Below are 20,644 nucleotides of genomic sequence, written 5' to 3'. Positions count from 1 at the left end.
ACAAGGTTTTTCTCAAGGAACAACATCAATGAAATGAAAGTTAAATAAATTACATCAATCATCATCTATTACATCAATCATCATCTATCATCAATTATATAAATATTAGATAACACTTATGATGGAAATTGACAACATTATCAGACAACTTTTGGGACCTTTGGGACACAGGGCAATGCTAACCAACCAATCAATTTTGTTTTTCTCAGCAGGGTCAATAGACACAAGTATATGCCCCAGTGTACACAAGGCATATATGTCCAAGATATGTCCAGAATATAATCATTAAATCACACATTGTAACTTTGTGCAAAACAAGGTTTTTCTCAAGGAACAACATCAATGAAATGAAAGTTAAATAAATTACATCAATCATCATCTATTACATCAATCATCATCTATCATCAATTATATAAATATTAGATAACACTTATGATGGAAATTGACAACATTAACAGACAACTTTTGGGACCTATGGGGCACAGGGCAATGCTAACCAACTAATCAATTTTGTTTTTCTCAGCAGGGTCAATAGACACAAGTATATGCCCCAGTGTACACAAGGCAATGGTTAACCTTGCCCAATCCAACCACTACATATTGTAAGGCAGAGGAGAACAGAACAAACACAATGAGAAACCAGAGGATCTGTCAGAGAGCATTGTGGTGAGGTTTGCAGATTCACATCACACACCAGCAACCGGTAAGCAAAATAATTTATCTCAATTTTTCTAAATGCTTTGTTTATCTGAGTGAAGGAAATCATTTTCACACAGAGGGGAGATTTTTATGTTTAACCGAAGACAAAAGTCATTGGTCACAATGGGTTCAACCCCATTTTCTCTGCTTGCAATAAATAAAGTTTTTGGTGGAGTGTTGTGTAGCAGTTATTAAAGTAGAAATATTTAATGCATTGTATATTTGTATGCATTAAACTTTGTAACTTTGTTACAAGTGTTACATTTTTGGCTCAGCGTTGATGCATTGCTCCGTAGTAATGATTTGCCAGTAAAACTGTATTGCTAAATGTGCCATTTCTATTTTAAAGTGCACAGCTGGATTGGAGAAAAATGGCTTCTCATCTTCACCTGTTTTTGGGATTGGCTCTTTTAGGTTCACAGTACTGTAAGTAATTGTGCAAGGAGTGCATATTATTTTCACAGTTATCTCACTGGCTACTTTAACTGTCATATATGTATGTGTGCCATATTATGTAAAATCACATAACATGTTGTTTTGTACATTTTATCGAAGCGTTTGGACATGAATGCCCCAATGCTGAAAGGGGCACTGACTGTGCGACTTGTATCTCATTGGGCCCTGACTGTGCCTGGTGCAAATACAAGGTGAGGAGAATCAACAAGACAGTAAGGCTGAATGAACACTGTAAGACAGGATAGCAAAGTCAAAGAAGCATTATGGTGTTTTGGTCGGAAAAAATATAATTTTGGCAATGCCGTGCTGCAAAGACTTTACTCATATTTTCATGGGGTGCTCTGACCCAAACCACAGTCCTACATAGTGCTTGCCATGGATGGCTGTAAAGGTGACTAGCAAACTAGCAAGAATAGCAAATTGCTCATACTACCTGCTTGAAATGGTTGTATTTGCCTAAAAGGTATATGTAAAACTAAATGAATGGCATATTTTGTTTGTTTGGCAGTATTTTGATGATAATAAATCTCTACGCTGTGGAACACGGATGAGTCTGCGGGAGAAAGGCTGTTCAGAGAAGGACATTGTAGACCCAGAGAGTGAGCACACGGTGGCTGAGGAGGGAGAGAAGCTGAACCCACAGAGGATCAAACTGTACCTGAGGCCTGGTTAGTTCTAAGCCCGCACGAAACCTGTTGACAAGCACCATCTCCTCAGACACATACAAACACAGATGAAGCCAAGGGCATCTCTGGGCCCCTAAAAATGAATGCAAGCATCACATTTTTAATGATCATTCTCTTTACAGTATAGCTTGAGCTATTCATCAGTCCAGTAGTGTGTTGCCAAACAGACATTCGAACGCAGAAGACACTATTACAGTTTGTGGAGTGTGCAAATGAGCCTTCACAGCCAAGGATTTAGAGAGAAAGATGGACATCTCTTTAATTTCACTCTGTTGAATTTCAGGGAAACCACACACATTTCAGGTCCAGGCGAAGCTGCAAAGAAAACAGAAGCCAGTGGATATTTATTTTCTTACGTCCCTCTCAGTGGACAACAGTGGCATAAGAAACAGGGCAAAAGATCTTGCAAAAAAAGCCATTGAAGGCATATACGAGAGCAACGAAGAACTACGAATAAATACCATAGGTAAGAAAAATTTTGGGCCAACATGGATCAGTGTTTTGCTCAGAGTATTTGCATTTACCAGAACCCAATAACCTGGAATATAGAGTTAAAATTATTGGAGATTTTTCTCATTTATTTGAATAATAATAGTCTACCTTGCAACATAATCAATACCATTTATTTGTTAATTTGTTCCCCACTCAACAGACTGAAAATTACTTTTAAATCTCCCTTAATACATAGCCTACATAGATGCCATTTTACCTTAGCAAGTATTTTTTTTTTATCAGTGTCAGATTATTTGGTGTATTTGTGTATACTGTAGTATGGAGTATGATTTTGTAAATGAAATTAACTCATTTTGCATTATGCTGAAGGTCGGGTTTGATATGGTTTCACTCGGACAGGTTATGGCTTGTTTGGGAACACGTTTGTCACCAACGAAAAGCAGAGAGAATGTGAGGAGAGTGGCCAAGTCTGCAAACCGCAGCTCTACGTCACTCACTCCTCAACAGCCCCACACAACCCATACAGTCCGTACCACCCATGGCGAGGTGAAGGGGGGTTAGACGCTCTGATGCAGGTGGTCCTGTGCAGGGTACGGCCAGAGTCCTCACTCAGAACAATAATGAAAAGTGATGCTCATGTGTCTTGTATGCTAATGCAGATAAGGACTGGGGACTCTTTTGCAGGATGTGATTCATTGGGGACAGAACGACCATATTGTTGTATACGCGACTGATGATAATTTTAAGCTTGCACCAGAAACAGAAACAGGGAACACAGAAACAATCAACAGCAACATATGTCAGATGAACAACAGCCTCATACGCACCACAATGGTATGTTTGTGTAGTGTTTAGCAAGCCTGAAGCTTTTCTTCTAACTTGGTACAGCCTATCTCAGTGTTCTGTGCTCTCTTCAAACAGAGACCTCCATCAATGTCTGAGTTACGAAAAGTTCTGTTGGAAAACAACATTCAAGTCATTTTTGCTATTAAAGATCATTTGTTTAAGGAATATGCGGTAAGTCAGTACATAATAGTTCAAAACCTTTGTTATTTGTTTATAAAGACAAATTAGAAAGATTTTGTTTTGCTTTCAGGAGCTAACTTCTAAACTGCCGAAAGCCAAAATATTTTGGGTGGACTTTTCGGACCCAAGCTCGGCCCCTTTTGAACAGGCCTTGAAGGTCAGTTCAGTTCTTCTACACACTGATTGCAGATGGTTGAATTCCACAGAGACATGTCACATCCACATATTATAAATATTGCCTTTGATTAGTGTTTTCAATACTGCCTTTACTTTACTTAACAAGCATTCAGCTGATGCTTTTATCCAAAGCGACTTACAGATCCATCTGATCAGACTCTATTTTCCCTCTCCTCAGACATTTAGGACCTCTTTGGTGTTGGCCCACTTGTCTGTGCCAGGACTCAACATCACATATAATCCTCTGTGTAGAGCATTCAATAGCGGTAACCTCCAAGGAATATGCTACCTCAATGGCCAAGAAATAAAGAAGAGTCAGGTCAGTCACGGAAACCAACTCAACACGTTCCTTAGATATTTGAGATGTCTTTAAAGCTGCAGTTGGCAAGATTTTTTTGATCATATTCACTGAAATCGACACTATGCTCCGACAGAACAACATAAATCAGCCGGTTTTAGAAAAAAAAAAACGCACTTCTACCTCCACCTAGAGCCTGTTATTTGTTTTGCAAAAATCCACAGCTCCTGGTTCTTCTGGTCCAATCAGAGCAGGGCTGTGTGAGATCTGACTGTCAATCACAGTCTGGTGCAGTCTGGTGCGCACTGACGAGCACAAACTCGATGAGAGGGTGGTTGGTGGGAGTGGGGGATGGGCAAAAGAGTTGTAAACATTCAAAATTTTGGGTAAGTCCCCTCAATATGTCAGACTTGCCAACTGCAGCTTTAACAAGATTATAGTCAAACGGTTTGCTGCTAATACAGACTAAAGATATGGACACAGTGTATTTATACAGCCCAATTTATCGTAAGACTCAAGAGAACATACTCTGCATACTAGTAACAGCTGCACATCTTGTATTTTACCATCTGTGTTGCAGTGATGGACATTACTTGAGTACATTTACTCAATTACTGTATTTAAGTCGCCTTTTCATGTATCTGTACTTTACTTGAGTATTTCAATTTTGTTAAACATTTTACTTTTACTTCAGTACATTTCAAGGCCAAATATCTTACTTTTTACTCCACTACATTTTGTTACAGCTGAAAGACAGCTTAAGTTACTTTTTTTTAAAAAAGACTGTCCAAATACATGTGTACTTACATGTATATGTTCTATTAAGCGAGCTAGGCTTTAAATAATAGTGTTGCCTAACCTATGTTATTGTCATATGCACTATTTACTGTACCTTGTTGACCCCTTTTCACAATATTGATGTTACCATAACTAGCCTTTTGACACCATCGAGCAAATGATAGACAATGATAGACAATCTGACACTATAAAACACAAAAGGGAACATCTTGATTTGGTCCGAAAGTGTAAAGCATTCAACAAAGAAAAATGTGGTTACTTTGAAGTATCTAAGATATCACATTAAGGGGCGTAGCAAGCGTGGGGGATGTGGGTGTTATAACGTACACACTTTTCCTGGAACACGATTCTATCCCCCACACTTTTTGTCAGATTAAAACGAAAGTAAAATATGGAAATAAACGCTCACGTAAACAGTTGGAACCGTATGTCTAATAAGGGTGGGCTCTGATAACGCACACACAGAGAGACACAAATAGGTCTGTTGATTTGATTGAACGGTCATCCAGCCAATCACATCAAGTTAGCGTCAGTGAATAACCCGAGCCGCTCTTATCAAATTCAAAGTGTGCGTCTTTCAAGGCTGCTTGAGTCTGCATTATAAAGTCTGCAGTGATCAGATTTGAGGTAGAATTGAAATGATAATTGTTACCACATTATTAGTAAACCAAAATTCACTGTCTGTTTGACAGTTTTTGTCACAATGTAGAAATGCCCGAGTCAAAGTGAAAGCGGGGGTGCGCGCAGCAAGGCCCTTGGCTACTGTTCTCATTATTCTCTGTCTATGATCTGCAGCTTTTCTCAAACTATGGGCCTCCTCAACAATTAGCTTACTGGTCCACGTAGCCGCGAAATTAAGTTATGCCTGGTGCTTCACGTCTGATAATTTGCAGCAAGATTGAATGGAACAGCGGACTGAAAGAAAGATAGGCTAAAAGTTTCCCCAATCAGAAATAGCCTTCTTATTAATTTGGTGTCATCAACTATATAGACATAGCCCAGCCAGGCCAGCACATATAGCCTACGTCTCCAAGACGCTTGGAAAAGATCTGAACAGCTTACATCGCGTTCCATTTAGAACATCTTATTTGATCTTATTGATCTTACAAACGTCGGTGGCATTTCACTGTCAATGTGTGTCGTTCTACATCTACTAGAGATCTCAATGTCTTAAATACGAAATAAAGGTAGATAATGTAGGCATACATGTCACATGAGCCACACAAATGAGGGGCGCTGCTTGTTCTGTCCCTCCCAAACTGCATTAAAATGGTGTATTTATTTAGCAATCAGAATTTCAAAAAGGTTTCGGGGGAAAAACTCCCGGATACCTGCCAATATAGTCCGCACCCCTCTCAGAAAATACTTACAACGTCCCTGTAGGGAGTTATTTATAATTTGGCCGGATTGTTTTACTTTCCTATCCCACAATCCCCACACTTTTAAAAAGCTTGATACGCCTCTGCATTAGTTTGTTTTTAGCTATTTCTACATACAACAATTATTAGCTGATTTTGTAGTTGAATGGAGGAGAAAGGCTCCATGAATGCCTATGTCTGTGCCGAATCATTTCAACAATAGTAAATGCAACTGTATTAGTCATAATACATTTCAGGACTTTTACTTTCGATACTTAAGTACATTTGAAGGCAAGTACTTTTGTACTTCCACTCAAGTGGAAATCTAAAAGGAGGACTTTTACTTTTAGTGGAGTAACATTTGACCATGTGTGCTGTATCTCTACATTCACTCAAGTACAGGATTTGTGTACTTCGTCCACCACTGCTGTGTTGTGATCCTCTGTTGCATGGCCTCTGTCTAATGCCATCCTCCAGACCTTCAATGTGACTGTGTCCACTGAGTCTTGTGTGCTGCCTGCATCCTTCGACATCAAGAGTTTGGGTTCCCAAGACAACCTGACGGTAGAACTGACTGCTCGCTGTAACTGTGAATGTGGTGACCAGCCTGATCCTGAGTTCTGCAGCTATGCCGGGAATCCAGTTTGTGGCAAATGCAGGCAATCCACCTAAACACATTTAATGCGTGCTGTTGTCTGCATATGATGGTTGCTAATTTTAAAAGGGCAAAGTCTAAAGTGTAACCAAAGCTAATTTAATAATGTACTCCCACATACCACAGCTCAGCATCACTGACTAAACACCACGCCCATCTCTCAGGTGTGATGAAGGACACTTTGGCGCGTCCTGTGAGTGCTCGGTTTCTGATGACGACAGTCCCTGCAGAAAGAGGCAGGGCGCACCTGTGTGTTCAGGTCGGGGGGTCTGTGTGTGCGGCCAGTGTGATTGTCACAGAGAACTGATGTCAGCCAACGCTCGGTTCTACGGGCGGTACTGTGAATGTGATGACTCCAACTGTGCCTTTTCCAATGGAATAATTTGTGGAGGTATGGAAGAGACTTGAGTGTGTCGTTTTCCCTCAGCATTTTAATTCAGTTGTATCTACGGGAAAGTTTGAAATATCAGCATTGCTGTACAGAATACTAGTTTATAAAATGCTTAAGAATTTAGTATAGAATACTAATTTACAAAAAGACGAAGTGTGTGATTAAAATTTTTCAAAGAACCTGGTTAACAACAAATCATCTAAAATGACAGGGTTTTTATGACGTAACTAAACTAATCCAGTTTCCGTTCGTATCAACCTTTTTGCTTTAAGGTAATGGGAAGTGTATATGTGGAAAATGCTTGTGTGACGAGGACTATAATGGGGAGGCATGTCAGTGCTCCACTAAGGTGGATCGCTGCCAGAGTCCCGATGGAAACCTCTGCAGTAACCATGGACTCTGTAAATGCAACCAGTGCGTGTGTGAGTCAGTGTACAGAGGAGATCTCTGCAATGAGTGCTCCGTCTGCTAGGACAGCCACCAGGCCAGGGCCGTCTGCAGTCACTGACTCTCACGGGATATATATATATATATATATATATATATATATATATATATATATATATATATATATATATATATATATATATATATATATATATATATATATATATATATATATATATATATATATATATATATATATATATATATATATATATATATATATATATATATATATATATATATATATATATATATATATATATATATATATATATATATATATATATATATATATATATATATATATATATATATATATATATATATATATATATATATATATATATATATATATATATATATATATATATATATATATATATATATATATATATATATATATATATATATATATATATATATATATATATATATATATATATATATATATATATATATATATATATATATATATATATATATATATATATATATATATATATATATATATATATATATATATATATATATATATATATATATATATATATATATATATATATATATATATATATATATATATATATATATATATATATATATATATATATATATATATATATATATATATATATATATATATATATATATATATATATATATATATATATATATATATATATATATATATATATATATATATATATATATATATATATATATATATATATATATATATATATATATATATATATATATATATATATATATATATATATATATATATATATATATATATATATATATATATATATATATATATATATATATATATATATATATATATATATATATATATATATATATATATATATATATATATATATATATATATATATATATATATATATATATATATATATATATATATATATATATATATATATATATATATATATATATATATATATATATATATATATATATATATATATATATATATATATATATATATATATATATATATATATATATATATATATATATATATATATATATATATATATATATTATGCACACAGGTAATATGCTTTCAATTTGAAACAAATATAAATAAAATGTATAAATACACGTGTCTCTCTGTCTCTGTTTCCCTCTCTCTTTTTTTTGTCTCTCTTTATATGCATGCCAAGGATAAGATACTTGCCTCTGAAGTGGAGAGACCCTTTTAATTGCTTTGATTTTTTTAAATTAGTGAAATGAAATGTTGAATATAGGGAATAGTTACTGTAGACTAGTGCTGTTGTAAATCTATGTAGCACATCATGGAGTTGATATTACCTGCCGTTCCACAGACTGAAATCACAAGAAAAGGAGAGAAAGGGAATATAGAGGACAGGTGTACCAATAGATAGTCTGGGTGACTATGTCGAGTATATATCTATGGCTCGGCTGTAGCCCAGTAATGTTTATGTTATGCTGCTTAAGTGACATCCCATTCCTCCTGTTGTGTTTTGACCACTAGATGGCGAAGGAAACCCTTCAACCCAGTTGATGCTCAAGAAACAGTTTGCACAAGCTTAAATCTTACAGTCGGCTGTACGATGCCTACAGATAGAGCTGTGAGGATTTAAGCAAGGGACAGAGAGATACCCTGCACAATGAGCCCTGTGTCTGGCCGTGGTTTCATTTGCACAAGATCCAACCAGCATGAGGTCAATGAGTGAAATGGGCCGAGGCGCCACGGTCATCAGTCTACTGTTCATGTAAATTAGCACTGTACAGCTGGTTAAGGCTCCGATGGGCAGCTACACAGTACAGTGACAGCAGCAGTGTAATAAACCATCACGTCCACTGGAACACCCACTTGCCATATCCAGGATTCATATGATATTTTGACCAAAGCTATTCACTCTGTTGGTCCAGATATGACCAAAACGTCCAAATGTCAATTTAATTAGGTCTGAGGTTAAAGAATGCATAACATGCATTCAAATGATATAAAACAGGACTTTACCAAATATATTACAATAAAGGCTACTTGTAACTGGGAGTGAGAATTAAATATTTTTAACAGTGAGAATGCTCTGTGACACTTCAAAAACATACAAGAAATATTTTCCAATGCTCAACAATTCATGAGAAAATTGGATACAGTAAAAGTAATCTTAACAAATGCTATCCATATTGCCATTGGAGCAACCACTACAAGTATGCTATTTCCTTTTTCTGATTTCAATTTAGACTTCAACTGCAGGCTCAGTAACAGTCCCTATATTTCTTTTAAATATTTTTAATGTTCCAAATGGAAAAGTACTCATGGGAGCCTCCAACAGGCCTGCTCTTGTGTGTCATGAGTGCTTCTGTCATGAAAAACAACTTTTACTTTCAACCTCTTCAAGTCTTACAACCTTTTGACCAATTGCTTTAGGCATTCATATAGTTCACGTTCAGTGTGCTATTTTCTCCGAAGGCCAACTCTTAAACCATTTCACTCGTGCCAAATGAGTATGTAATTCACGGATTGGGATAAATGCAGAGACCAAATTTCCCTGATGGGATCAAAAGAGAATATATACTTATACTATATATATATATATATATATATATATATATATATATATATATATATATATATATATAGAGAGAGAGAGAGAGAGAGAGAGAGAGAGACAGTGTATGATGTCTTAAAATGTAGGGGCAGCAGACACTCCCAAGGATGTTTCAGACAGGGCCGCACACACACACACACACACAAACACACACACACACACACACACACACACACACACAATCTATTGTAAAAAAAAAAAATGTCAAACCATTTGTGAATCATTCAAACCCCATAATCCCATATCAAATCTGCAAAACCATGCACTAATTCTCAGCCTTTCTCTCAGTTATCAATTTCATAAAACACCACACACAACTTTTCCTAATGCAAAAATCTAAATGGAGGTTACTTGACTTCTTTTTTAAACACAACCTATCAAAATGCCACTCTTATTTGCCATTGCCTCACTCACTCTTCCCATGTGCACACTTGTAAGCAGTTGTAAATTACTGCTAACTGTAATACGCTATAGATTGCTGCATAGTTTTCTGTGTAGGCTTGGTTGAATGCAATGTCAAATAACAAGTGCTAGAACCCAACAAAAGTACTTACCAGATGATGTCCAAAAATATGTATGAACCGCTACCACAAGCTTTAAAGGAGAATTCCGGTGTGATATTGACCTAAAGTGTATTGAAACATGATACCGAGTGTGCTACTGGATACAGTTTCTGCTACTGGAATCCATGCATTTCCACTGAATTATTTTTGGAATCTGATCCCTTATCATACCTGTTCATTCTTACTCGTTGCTCTAATTTATCGCGGACTAAATTCAAGATGGCTGCAAACGCTTAAACTTCGTGAAGATACTGTCTGTATAAATCGTCTTGTAAGTAAACTACCAGTGCTTTTCAAAGTTCTCAATGTCTCGCTTTTAAATGTCAGGGCCCTCGGAAGTCTACCAATGAAGTGTGGAGATACATTGAGCCTTGTAAATGGGTGTAAAACAGTGATTTATTTGCATGGCTAGCCCGATGCGAAAGCACCACTATTGAAAAAGCTGTTGGTAGCATCGGCTAACTAGCCAGATTTTTGGAGTGCAGGGGACAAGCCGAGATGGGCTATGAGACATACGTTCACACTCGGTATCATGTTTCAATACACTTTAGGTCAATATCACACCGGAATTCTCCTTTAAGCACACTCTGTACTCTGAAACCTGCAAATTCAACATCATTGTTGTCAAGCTTTGAAACACCCATCTCAACGTGCTGTTTGAAGTCAATTTTGATCCAATTTAGGAGCGCTCTGCTATGTTGCCCACCCAAATGTAGGCTAGAACCGGCCCTGATTTTTAGATAATATGACATAAAGGTCCAAATGTAAATTGAATTAAATCTGAAGTTTAAGCATAACGTGCATACAAAGGAAATACAACAGGACTTTACTCAATATATTACAATAAAGGCTAGGCGAGGATAATATATTTTTACCAGTGAGCATGCTCTGTAACACTTCAGAAACATACAAGAAGCATTCCCCAATGCAGATACATAGACAAGGTAAGGTAAGTTTATTTGTGATGTATAAGATGTCTTAAAATGTAAGATACCAGCATTTGTGGATGGAGTGTCAAACTGTGTCCCTAGAAAACGGTTATCAGAAATGTTCCTGGGCCTATGCAGTCTCATACCAGAAACAGGTCTGTTTTTCATGCAGTGCCATCTGAGGCCTGATGATCTCAACCACCCAATATTGTTTTTCAGCCCTGTCCTATAGAACAAAGATTTGAATGATAGGATGTACTATAGATGAGTGATGAGTAACTCTGCATCTTTACTTCTGAAAGACTCTGCCTCTCTTGCTCTTTTTATACCCAATCATGGTGCCAGTTAACCTTATTAGTCATGAAATATTCCCTCTATTTCCAGCCTTATTTAAAAAAAAAGAATTCAAGTAACCTGTTAGATTTTTGTGTTAGGTTGAGAGTTGTGTGTGGTGTTTTGTTGTCCCTGTCTCTTTTTTGAGACGTGTAGCTGGCATCAAAGTGTGTGTGTATATATATATATATATATATATATATATATATATATATATATATATATACAGTATATATACAGTACCCTTCAGAATTATTGGCACCTCTGCTAAAGTTGACTAAAAACCGGTATAAAAAACAATCTGTTTGTGAGATTGTAATCTCACAATGACAAAAATTAGGAAAAATTTGTTATATGGGTAGTCTAAAAAGAGATAGAAACACTTGCACTTTCTGTTTGCAGTTTTGTGTGGTATTTGAAAAAAACCCATTGCATTTTCAGAAATAGCCGGCCCTCAGATGACGTTGGCCCCCAGCTCATTTGAGTTTGAGAGCCCTGGCCTAAACTCATCGTGTGGGAAATCAGATTATCTGTCAATATTGGGCTTTAAAAATAAGTTTTTTTTTTGCTCAGTAATAGTACATTTTGTAACATTTATAGTGAAACCGAGGGGAAGTTAAATTAGAAATTAGAATAGCTGGAAATTGAAAACACATTAAAAAAAAAAAGATTCGGGGCTTGAGCACCCGAAGCCACCCCCTCGCTCCGCCAATGAAGAAAGCAGGGGTCTGCTGAAACCCATCCGTGAAGTCCGCCTGACCAGTTGCAGTATAGCGGTGTGTGTGCAGGTGAGCAGGGCTCTCTGCCCCTGAAAGACATCATAAATCATCAAATTCCATCCCGCGGGACAATGGAATCTGCACTCATTCAAGGCCCAGATTTCCATTTCAATTTTCTGCTCAATGGAGTTGATGTATGTGGTGAATCGCCCTGTGAGCCCCCACCTCCCTCACTTCTCCTTTTTCCTCGCTTGTCTTTTTTCCGCTTCCCCAACCCCCACCCTCCATTCCACTCTCATTCTCCAATATTTATTACCCCTGAAATCCTCCGACCTTGTCTCTCCCTGCCAATGTAGACCACACACCTGCTGTCACTAGGAAACGCTCCCAATCGTCTGTGTTTATCAGGGATGAAACAAGGCCAGTGATGGTCCAGATGTGGTTTCACAACTTCAAGTTAAACAGAGAAAATTGGAAAAAGCTATCAGGAGCAGCATTTAGATGATCTCTTTGGATCCTTGATGACATAGCATACTCATTTACCGCTGTGAATGAGCACGTCTGTAAACATGTGAACCCTGAAGCCTTGTAAACTCTGAAGCCTTTACAGTGCAGAATTAAAAATCCAGAACCCACTGATTTGGAGTAATAGCCATTGTTGCCTAACTAGCTTTCTCCCCAACCCACCCTCTCCGCTGTCTCAGATCACAGCCTTGTAGCCTGTCTGGAAATTAAATTCCGTGTCTTTAAACAAGACGTCTCCGTTGGAGTCCATTAGATTAGCCGAGCTCTTGATAACAGGCCTCCGCGATGTCAGAATGAGACACCTCGCACGCATTTACTTCACAATAGCATTTACTTAACGTCTGGCAAGTTAATTGGCTGTGTGCTCTGCTTGCAGGGCCCTGTGCATATTGATCTGTTGTAATTGTGTGGAAGGTGAAAAATAGTGTCAGACAACAGCGGAAGAGCTCAGGAAGGTGGAAGCTTGGAGGAAAGGGTGGTGGGGGTGGGTATTGTTGAGGGACGTCGGATAACATTTATCTTGGTGCTCAGGCCTGCATCGGGAGTGGCTGACGAGGATTCTCTGAAGCTGACAGAATAATTAAAAAAACATCGACCCTCTCTCTATTCATGAGCCAGTGGGGAGGAGGCGGAAGGTGGGCAGAAAAGAAAGAGCTGTTTTGCATTTTGACCTTCCTGTTTCAATGGCACAGCTGCCCCCTGTTCCTCAGGACCCCGCACTGGCTGAAGGGACATATCAAACCTTGGCGTCGGTATGGTAAGGGACACCGGAGAGAGAGAGAGAGAGAGAGAGAGAGAGAGAGATTAATGACACATTACCCATTCATTTCTTCATTATGAATGGCTTCCTCTGAGCAGGGCCTATTTGAATATCTAAATTGTCACCATGGAGTGGGAATGACAGGTTCTGCCCTGGTGTCCTTGTCTAAAATCTCACTAAGGCAGGAGTGAAACTTTTAAGATGCCTGTCTCTGCAGCTCTGCTCTGTCTCTCTTAGTTAGGAAAATACAACCAAAATGGATGTCTAGCAACTAGTGGAGGAGAGTAGCCTACAAATGGAATTTGTCACCATCTTGGATCTATCGTCTATTTTAACCAGTGTTGTTGTTTGTTGCAATTAAAAATACCTTCAAGGGCCGAATTACATATTATTTTGACATTAGGTCGCGGGCTGGAATTGGGCCGGGGGCGGGCGCGGAGTTTGAGACCCCTGGTTTAAGCAATAGACCTCTTAGTAGGGGGCCTATGTGTCTAATTTGGGGGCTTGTGGGATTCGCATGTTAATTTTTGGAGAGTATTATATCTTTGTTCTAGGGGTTCTTAAGAGTAAAAAAAAAACATGTCTCACATTGCTGGTATTATAGCATAGGGTTTGGTGCCAAAAAGCAAAGATATTCTACAAGGTAGTGTGCAAAAGTGGGCCACATAAACAATATAACATTATAAAACATTTTTAGGCTGATGATTGATCTCTTTAACAAGAAATTGTGCCTAAAATTCTCAAAATTGTCCGCTTAAAAAAATAATACTTCAATATCAATACTATCAATTCATGCCTATTAGTGTGCTTGAGTGTAGGCCTAGTCTGCTCTGTCAGTTCTTGTCTACACCCATTCAAAGCACAAAGTGCAGAGATCTCTGTTAAATCAAGTTTAATAGACTTTTACATAGTACCAGCTGAAGTCTGAAAGGCCTTCCGTAGCCTATGTAAGTGTGTAGAAAAGAAAGGGTAAAGGATCAGATAGACAAACAGACAGGTGTGTGTGTGTGTGTGTGTGTGTGTGTGTGTAAGAGAGAGAAAGAGAAAGAGAGACACTACCAGCCTGGAAGTATTATGAACTTTCAGGCCCCTGGGCCCAGATGTATTAAGGGCCCCCCACTAATTGTTGCGGGGGACATTTTTTAAAATTTATTTGATGTGATTTCCTGTATTCTGGTGCATTCAATCAGATTCATAGCCTATGTGTTGATATGATGTGTTGTTATCGAGGCAATGATTCCATGCAATGGCTTGGGCCCCCTGACTCCTTGGGCCCTTGGGCCGTGCAGTAATCCATCCCTGACTACCAGTGACAGTTGGCTGATGATAGGCAGTGATAGAATTTAGAATATCGAATAACCTGAAGCACATAGTGCTCTGTTCTTCATGGTTGGTGATATTAGTGACCTTCTAGACTTCTACATTTGAGCAAGCACATTTTCATAGTTCATGGTGGCACAGTCTAGTTAGGTTATATTCTGAGGTGTGTCTTTCTGTTAGTCAGGTGATGGCACACATATTCTAAAAAGAAACAGATTTTTGGGCTATGTATCCAGTGGCAGATATGTGTGGACTGGTGAATGACCCATCACTAGAGACATATGCCAAATTTCTTGTTTTTGTCCATGAGAGAGTATGGAGATGGGGATCACAGATCAGCCAACAATTACATTGTTACAGTGCAGTTATTTTACAACAGAACAAAGCAGTTTGGCACAGGAACTGCTACAAATCCACCTGTAACAGTGAGCATCTGCAGCATGCAAGATTCCCTTCTAGAAATCGTGTGAAGCAGGCAGGACTCAGTGTCTTCAGAAAAGACGTGGTAGACCATCTTCTGAACCTGCAGCAACACCTGCAATTGCATCAAGTCCATCTAGAGGGACTTTGTACACTTGTTCAGCAGCAGCTGCTGGCAGCATAGATACTGTAAGTGCTTCTTCTGTCAGAAGCAGACAAAAGAGCGTCTTCATGAGGTGTCCTCTTTCAATGCAGGCAACCAACCAAGAACTATAAGTAATATTTTGAAGTCAATGACTTTTAACAGGTAGCCAGTGTAAAGATGCTAGGATGGGGGAAATATGTTCATATTTTTTTGTGTGTGAGCAGCTGCATTTTGAATAAGCTGTAAGCTCTTTAGACAGGTATTATTACAGCCAGCATAATAGCATTGCAATAGCATTGCAATAGCCTATCCTTGAGATGACAAAACATTAATTTCTCGGCATCTGGTAAGGATAAGGACTTCCTTATCTTTGAAATGTTCCTTAAATGGTAAAATTAAGTTTTGGTGATCTGTTTTATGTGATTACTTAGTGCTAGGTCATGGTCAATTATAACTCCCAGGTTTTTAACACTTGTGGATGAGGTCAGTGGAAGATTACTATATGTAGCCTGTGATGTGGATAGGATATCCCTCATCTTTTTAGAACCTAAAACCATGACTTCTGATGATAGATAAATAGATAGATACGTTATTGATCCCCGAGGGGAAATTCAGGAAATGTTTTATCTGTTCTATCTGTTTTTTTAATGTATCTGTTCTGTTTTATCTGAGTTCAAAAGCAGGAAATTATTCGTCATCCATGTATTTTTATCTCTTATAAATATGTCAAGTTTGGCTAACGGGGTTAATTCATCAGGTTTTATGGAGAGGTATAGTTATGTATCATCTGCTAAACAACAGGGACCCCAGTACTGAGCCTTGAGGCACTCCATATTTTACCATAATCTGGGTAGATGGTTTATTATGGACCTGTACAAATTGTAAATGAATATGTAAATGAATTAAATGTTGTTTGAGGTCTCATCTGTGATTTTGCTATCTTTCAGCAATGGAGTATGTGTATTTGGTGAAACTGATTGGTTATTGATCTTATCTCTAATTGTTTGACATACAATCATAATACTGACATACAATCATACTGTTGAAAATAAGAAAATAACTGTTTTGTGAACTTTATTCAACATAGCCAGTGATTTAGGCGAAATGTATGGTGTTAATTATAGTGAAATATACAATTTCACAAAAATAGGGTTAAAACAGGTAAAAAAAAAAGACATAATTTTTCTCCATGTTCAATGACCTCTAAAGACAGTCCAACCACTCTCCAAAATTTAACATTTCAATCCCACAGAAACCACATAGGCCCCCTGACTATCTGAAGTTCGCCTACAAAAAAGAACCAAAACAGCCATCTTTGCCCATATAAGGAGATCCGGTTGTTAATTGAAGCTAACTACCTATGGCAAGTAGCATTGCAAGTTAGCTCTGGGGTAGCAAAAATCTAAGTGTGCCGCCTTCACGTAACGGAGATCACAGTATCCACTCGAAGGTAGAGGACAAAAGTGTGTTCAGGAAAACGTCTGCATTTTAGACTTTTTCATCCCTGCGAGAGTTTAAAAGATGTGATAATTCAAAATCCCCATGTTATTTTCCCATAGGAATGTCAAAGATGGCTGTGTTGAGATGTAGCGGTTTACGTCATAAACCACTAAAACCAGTAGCCTACTGGCAATAAAGCTCAGAGCTGTGCAGTCAGCAAACCGGTAAGAAAAACTGTTGTCAAGACATTAGGCAATTAGGCCATACCTGTCAACATTTAGCTTTCCAAAAACTGGAGAATTTTTGTCGCTTTTTAGGGGGTCCAGTGTTTATACCGGATCTGTGTTTGCATATTTAGGCCACATTTACACATAGCCGGGTATTTAGAGAAACAAATATTTCCCCCCTCCGTTTTCAATAATAACATCGTGCATGCAACATTGTTTTCAAAAAACATTTTACATCAACCCGCATAAATACGCTGTCGAGCGCCATAATAACTATGCCAAACCTATGGGTGGCAGTGTAGGGAAAGGAATAAAGCCATGCTGGCCAATCAAAATCCTCAGAATCGACACCAACGACTAACACGAGCAGTAAAAATGCTGACCTCCGTGCGATCCTTCGCCTCTGCTCCTCCATGTAGAGCAGTTGTTGCAAATGCAAACAGGCCAGAAGCGTTTGCACAAAAGTAAAAATTAGTAGCACCTTAACAGCATCCATGATAATCCTGATCAGTAGCCAAAGAAACTGTAAATATCAGGCGCTCACATGACGTTAAGGATTTTCTGGCGCATAATGTGACGTTTAAGAAGCTAAAACACCGTTTATCCCTGTTGACACAGCAGCACATAACCGGCGTTATCAGAAATCCGGAGGTTTTAGAAATAATCGTTTTCTGTGATAAAAACGGGGTTTTGGTGTAAACGAGAGGCCAAACCGCAAGGAAATATCTGCGTTTTCCCTTCTTGTAAACGGGGTCTTAATACGTTTCATACAGCCTACTTCCAAACTCCAAAGCTGCTTGCTGTCAGATTTGGTTCCGAGGGAACAAGTTCAGTGTATCAACAACGCTCAATAACAGTTTATGTCATACCTGTTTAGCTTTCCAAAAACGGGAGATTTTTTTATTTGGGTTTTGGTTTGTCAGGTTTTAGCCTATGACAAAATTCCATGCAAATTACGGGAGTTTTCCAGGAGAAATAACAAAATGGGAGGGTGCTGGGAGATGACCTTGAAATACAGGAGAAACCCGGGAAAAACGGGAGTGTTGACAGGTATGAATTAGGCTACTGTACCCCGGAATACACAAATAAACTTCAGAAAGACAGAACGTTTGTTGTACTACTGTATTCATAGAGTCTCAATGACCGAATCAGTAGATTTACCTGTTGTCAGTTGAGTTCATTCAATTAATTTATTGTAGTAGCCAAATATGAAACGGAGATGTAGCCTAACGTGGCTAACGGCGGGATTTTGAACTTGTATGTTTCATGCATTTTAGTGCAAAAAAATACCTTCCTCGACCTCGATCCAACACCCCACCTCCACTCAGGTCCAGGTTATGAGTCGAGTTTGAGCACAGCACAACCAGCAATGTTTATTATGGGCACACCATTTAACCAATCAGCAAGATAACTAGGTGACTAGGCACATGGGCGGATTATGAACTTTCGGGCCCCTGGGCCCAGATGTATTAAGGGCTCCCCACTAATTGTCGTATATGTGGGAGGGGGGGTTTGGGGACCCTCCCCCAGAAAATTTTTAATTTGTTTGATGTGATTTCCTTTATTCTGGTGCATTTTGGGGATGGCCAATACTAAATTCAATCAGATTCATAGCCTACATCCTGATTTGATGATATTAAGGCAATGATTCCATGCAAAGGCTTGGGCTTCAGGGCCCCCTGACCCCTTGGGCCCCTGGGCCTGGGCCCGGTAGGCCCGTGCAGTAATCCATCCCTGACTAGGCCTACAGCAAAATAAAATATAGCCTAGGCCTACTGATTACAGAGCCTACATTTCAGTGCAGGATTGCGGGTAGCCTATAGCGCATGATTTATTCAAGTCCTGCAACTCTAGCCTACCCTGGAAATCCAGAGTTCTCGCCAGGCTAACTGTAGCCATCATAATGCGAGAAATTCCTGCACACATTTTACAGCGCTCTCTGATAACGTTAATCTATATAGGCCTATACACGGGTTTCCCGTTTACCAACAAAACTAGATGCGCGCGCAGCCGTGGGGCAGAAGACGCTTGGTGGCCGTCCACAACGTTATAAACTTAACCTAAATAGTTGGCTGTTGTAAGCTACAATCGGATTTTATTGTATACCCCTGTTGTCTCAATGATAATAACATTTCATTTCAGACTATATTTCAAAGTTTGCCGTTCATTTGCAGGTTACAGGTTTGCCGTTCATTTGCAGGTTACCTTAGTAGCCTATTACCAAGTTCAGCTTTGATGTGGTCATTGTGGCTAGATGAATACAGTGAACTGCACTGACATCTTGAACAAGTCAGGCAAGACTTGCCAAACAGCACTGTATTCCCAAACCTCCCTTAAAATCAGTATAAATGCAGTGGTACATTTTGTTCATAGAATAGTTGGTGCACATAATAATATGAACATGAGCGCATAAGGTATAGGAGAGTCCGCCTGTAGGAAATGTAGGTCATATTTCTTTGACACTATGGTGTCAATAAAATGGTCACCTTTACACAGCTCAGGGTAATATGCCATTAAATAGTCAGCATCAGCAGAATGATAGAAGATCATATAGCCATGGTACAAGTTACCAAGCCTTAAACCTCATCTTCAACTATTCATGCCATGTTTATATACAGCACATGCTGCTTATTCAATAAACTGCATTGTTTTCTCTCTCCTTCTCATAGGCTGTCATTTTGGGGTTTCCAACTAATTAATCCATCCATGAATCCATTTTCAGTTACTGACGGATACATTTTCATTAGTTAGTGGATTTAAACAAGTGTATGCCTGAGGAGAAAATCAGTGGGGCATTCCAGGTACTTCAGCTTCTCTTGCAGCTCAGACACTGGTATTTGATGTGATGTAAAAGTCATCTGGGACTCGAATGCTGTGAAAACACTTACCAAACGTGTTATGAACAAACAGACATCTAGCAAACCATGAGTTACTGGTTCAGTACCATCCCGGTCTTTGCTTTTTTTTTGCTCACCAAGTTTTATGCAGCAAAGAGGGGATCTTATGCCATCGTGAAGACTACACTGAGTAAGCCAGAATGAAGCAGAAAGATGCCCAGTCATCGTGGGATATCTTTGGTAGATTACTGTTTCATTGGTCTGGAGAGTTACTGAAGGTGCCAAGACCACAGGTCCCATGGAGAGACGCCATCGGCAGAGTCCTGCACTGTTTAGCAGCCCTGAGTCAGCATGGAGCTCCTGTCACAGA

The 20,644-nt window shown here is 38.4% G+C and overlaps 1 protein-coding gene across 2 annotated transcripts; it reads left to right on the top strand.

The window, feature by feature from the left end:
• Positions 1–616: 616 nt before the first annotated feature.
• On the top strand, positions 617–9,490 carry LOC125291579 (integrin beta-2-like). 2 transcript variants are annotated; one of them, XR_007193025.1, is made up of 15 exons: positions 617–703; positions 1,049–1,125; positions 1,255–1,346; positions 1,664–1,823; positions 2,125–2,307; positions 2,694–2,884; positions 2,979–3,128; positions 3,216–3,311; positions 3,391–3,477; positions 3,676–3,816; positions 6,429–6,610; positions 6,771–6,997; positions 7,270–7,515; positions 8,516–8,522; positions 8,968–9,490. XR_007193025.1 is itself a non-coding variant. In XM_048238398.1 (14 exons), exons 2-13 carry the CDS (start codon positions 1,071–1,073, stop codon positions 7,467–7,469), a joined length of 1,764 nt encoding a protein of 587 aa, XP_048094355.1. In that variant the 5' UTR covers positions 617–703; positions 1,049–1,070; the 3' UTR covers positions 7,470–7,514; positions 8,970–9,490. The 2 variants fall into 2 exon arrangements, 1 of the variants encoding a protein (XP_048094355.1); XM_048238398.1 differs by lacking the exon at positions 8,516–8,522 and having other exon boundaries at positions 7,270–7,514; positions 8,970–9,490.
• The last annotated feature ends 11,154 nt before the right edge of the window (positions 9,491–20,644 follow it).

Source organism: Alosa alosa, chromosome 3 (assembly GCF_017589495.1).
Source record: "Alosa alosa isolate M-15738 ecotype Scorff River chromosome 3, AALO_Geno_1.1, whole genome shotgun sequence".
Classification (NCBI taxonomy): domain Eukaryota; kingdom Metazoa; phylum Chordata; class Actinopteri; order Clupeiformes; family Clupeidae; genus Alosa; species Alosa alosa.
Note: the sequence above shows the minus strand (reverse complement) of the source record. Positions and strands in the feature narration are given on the sequence as shown.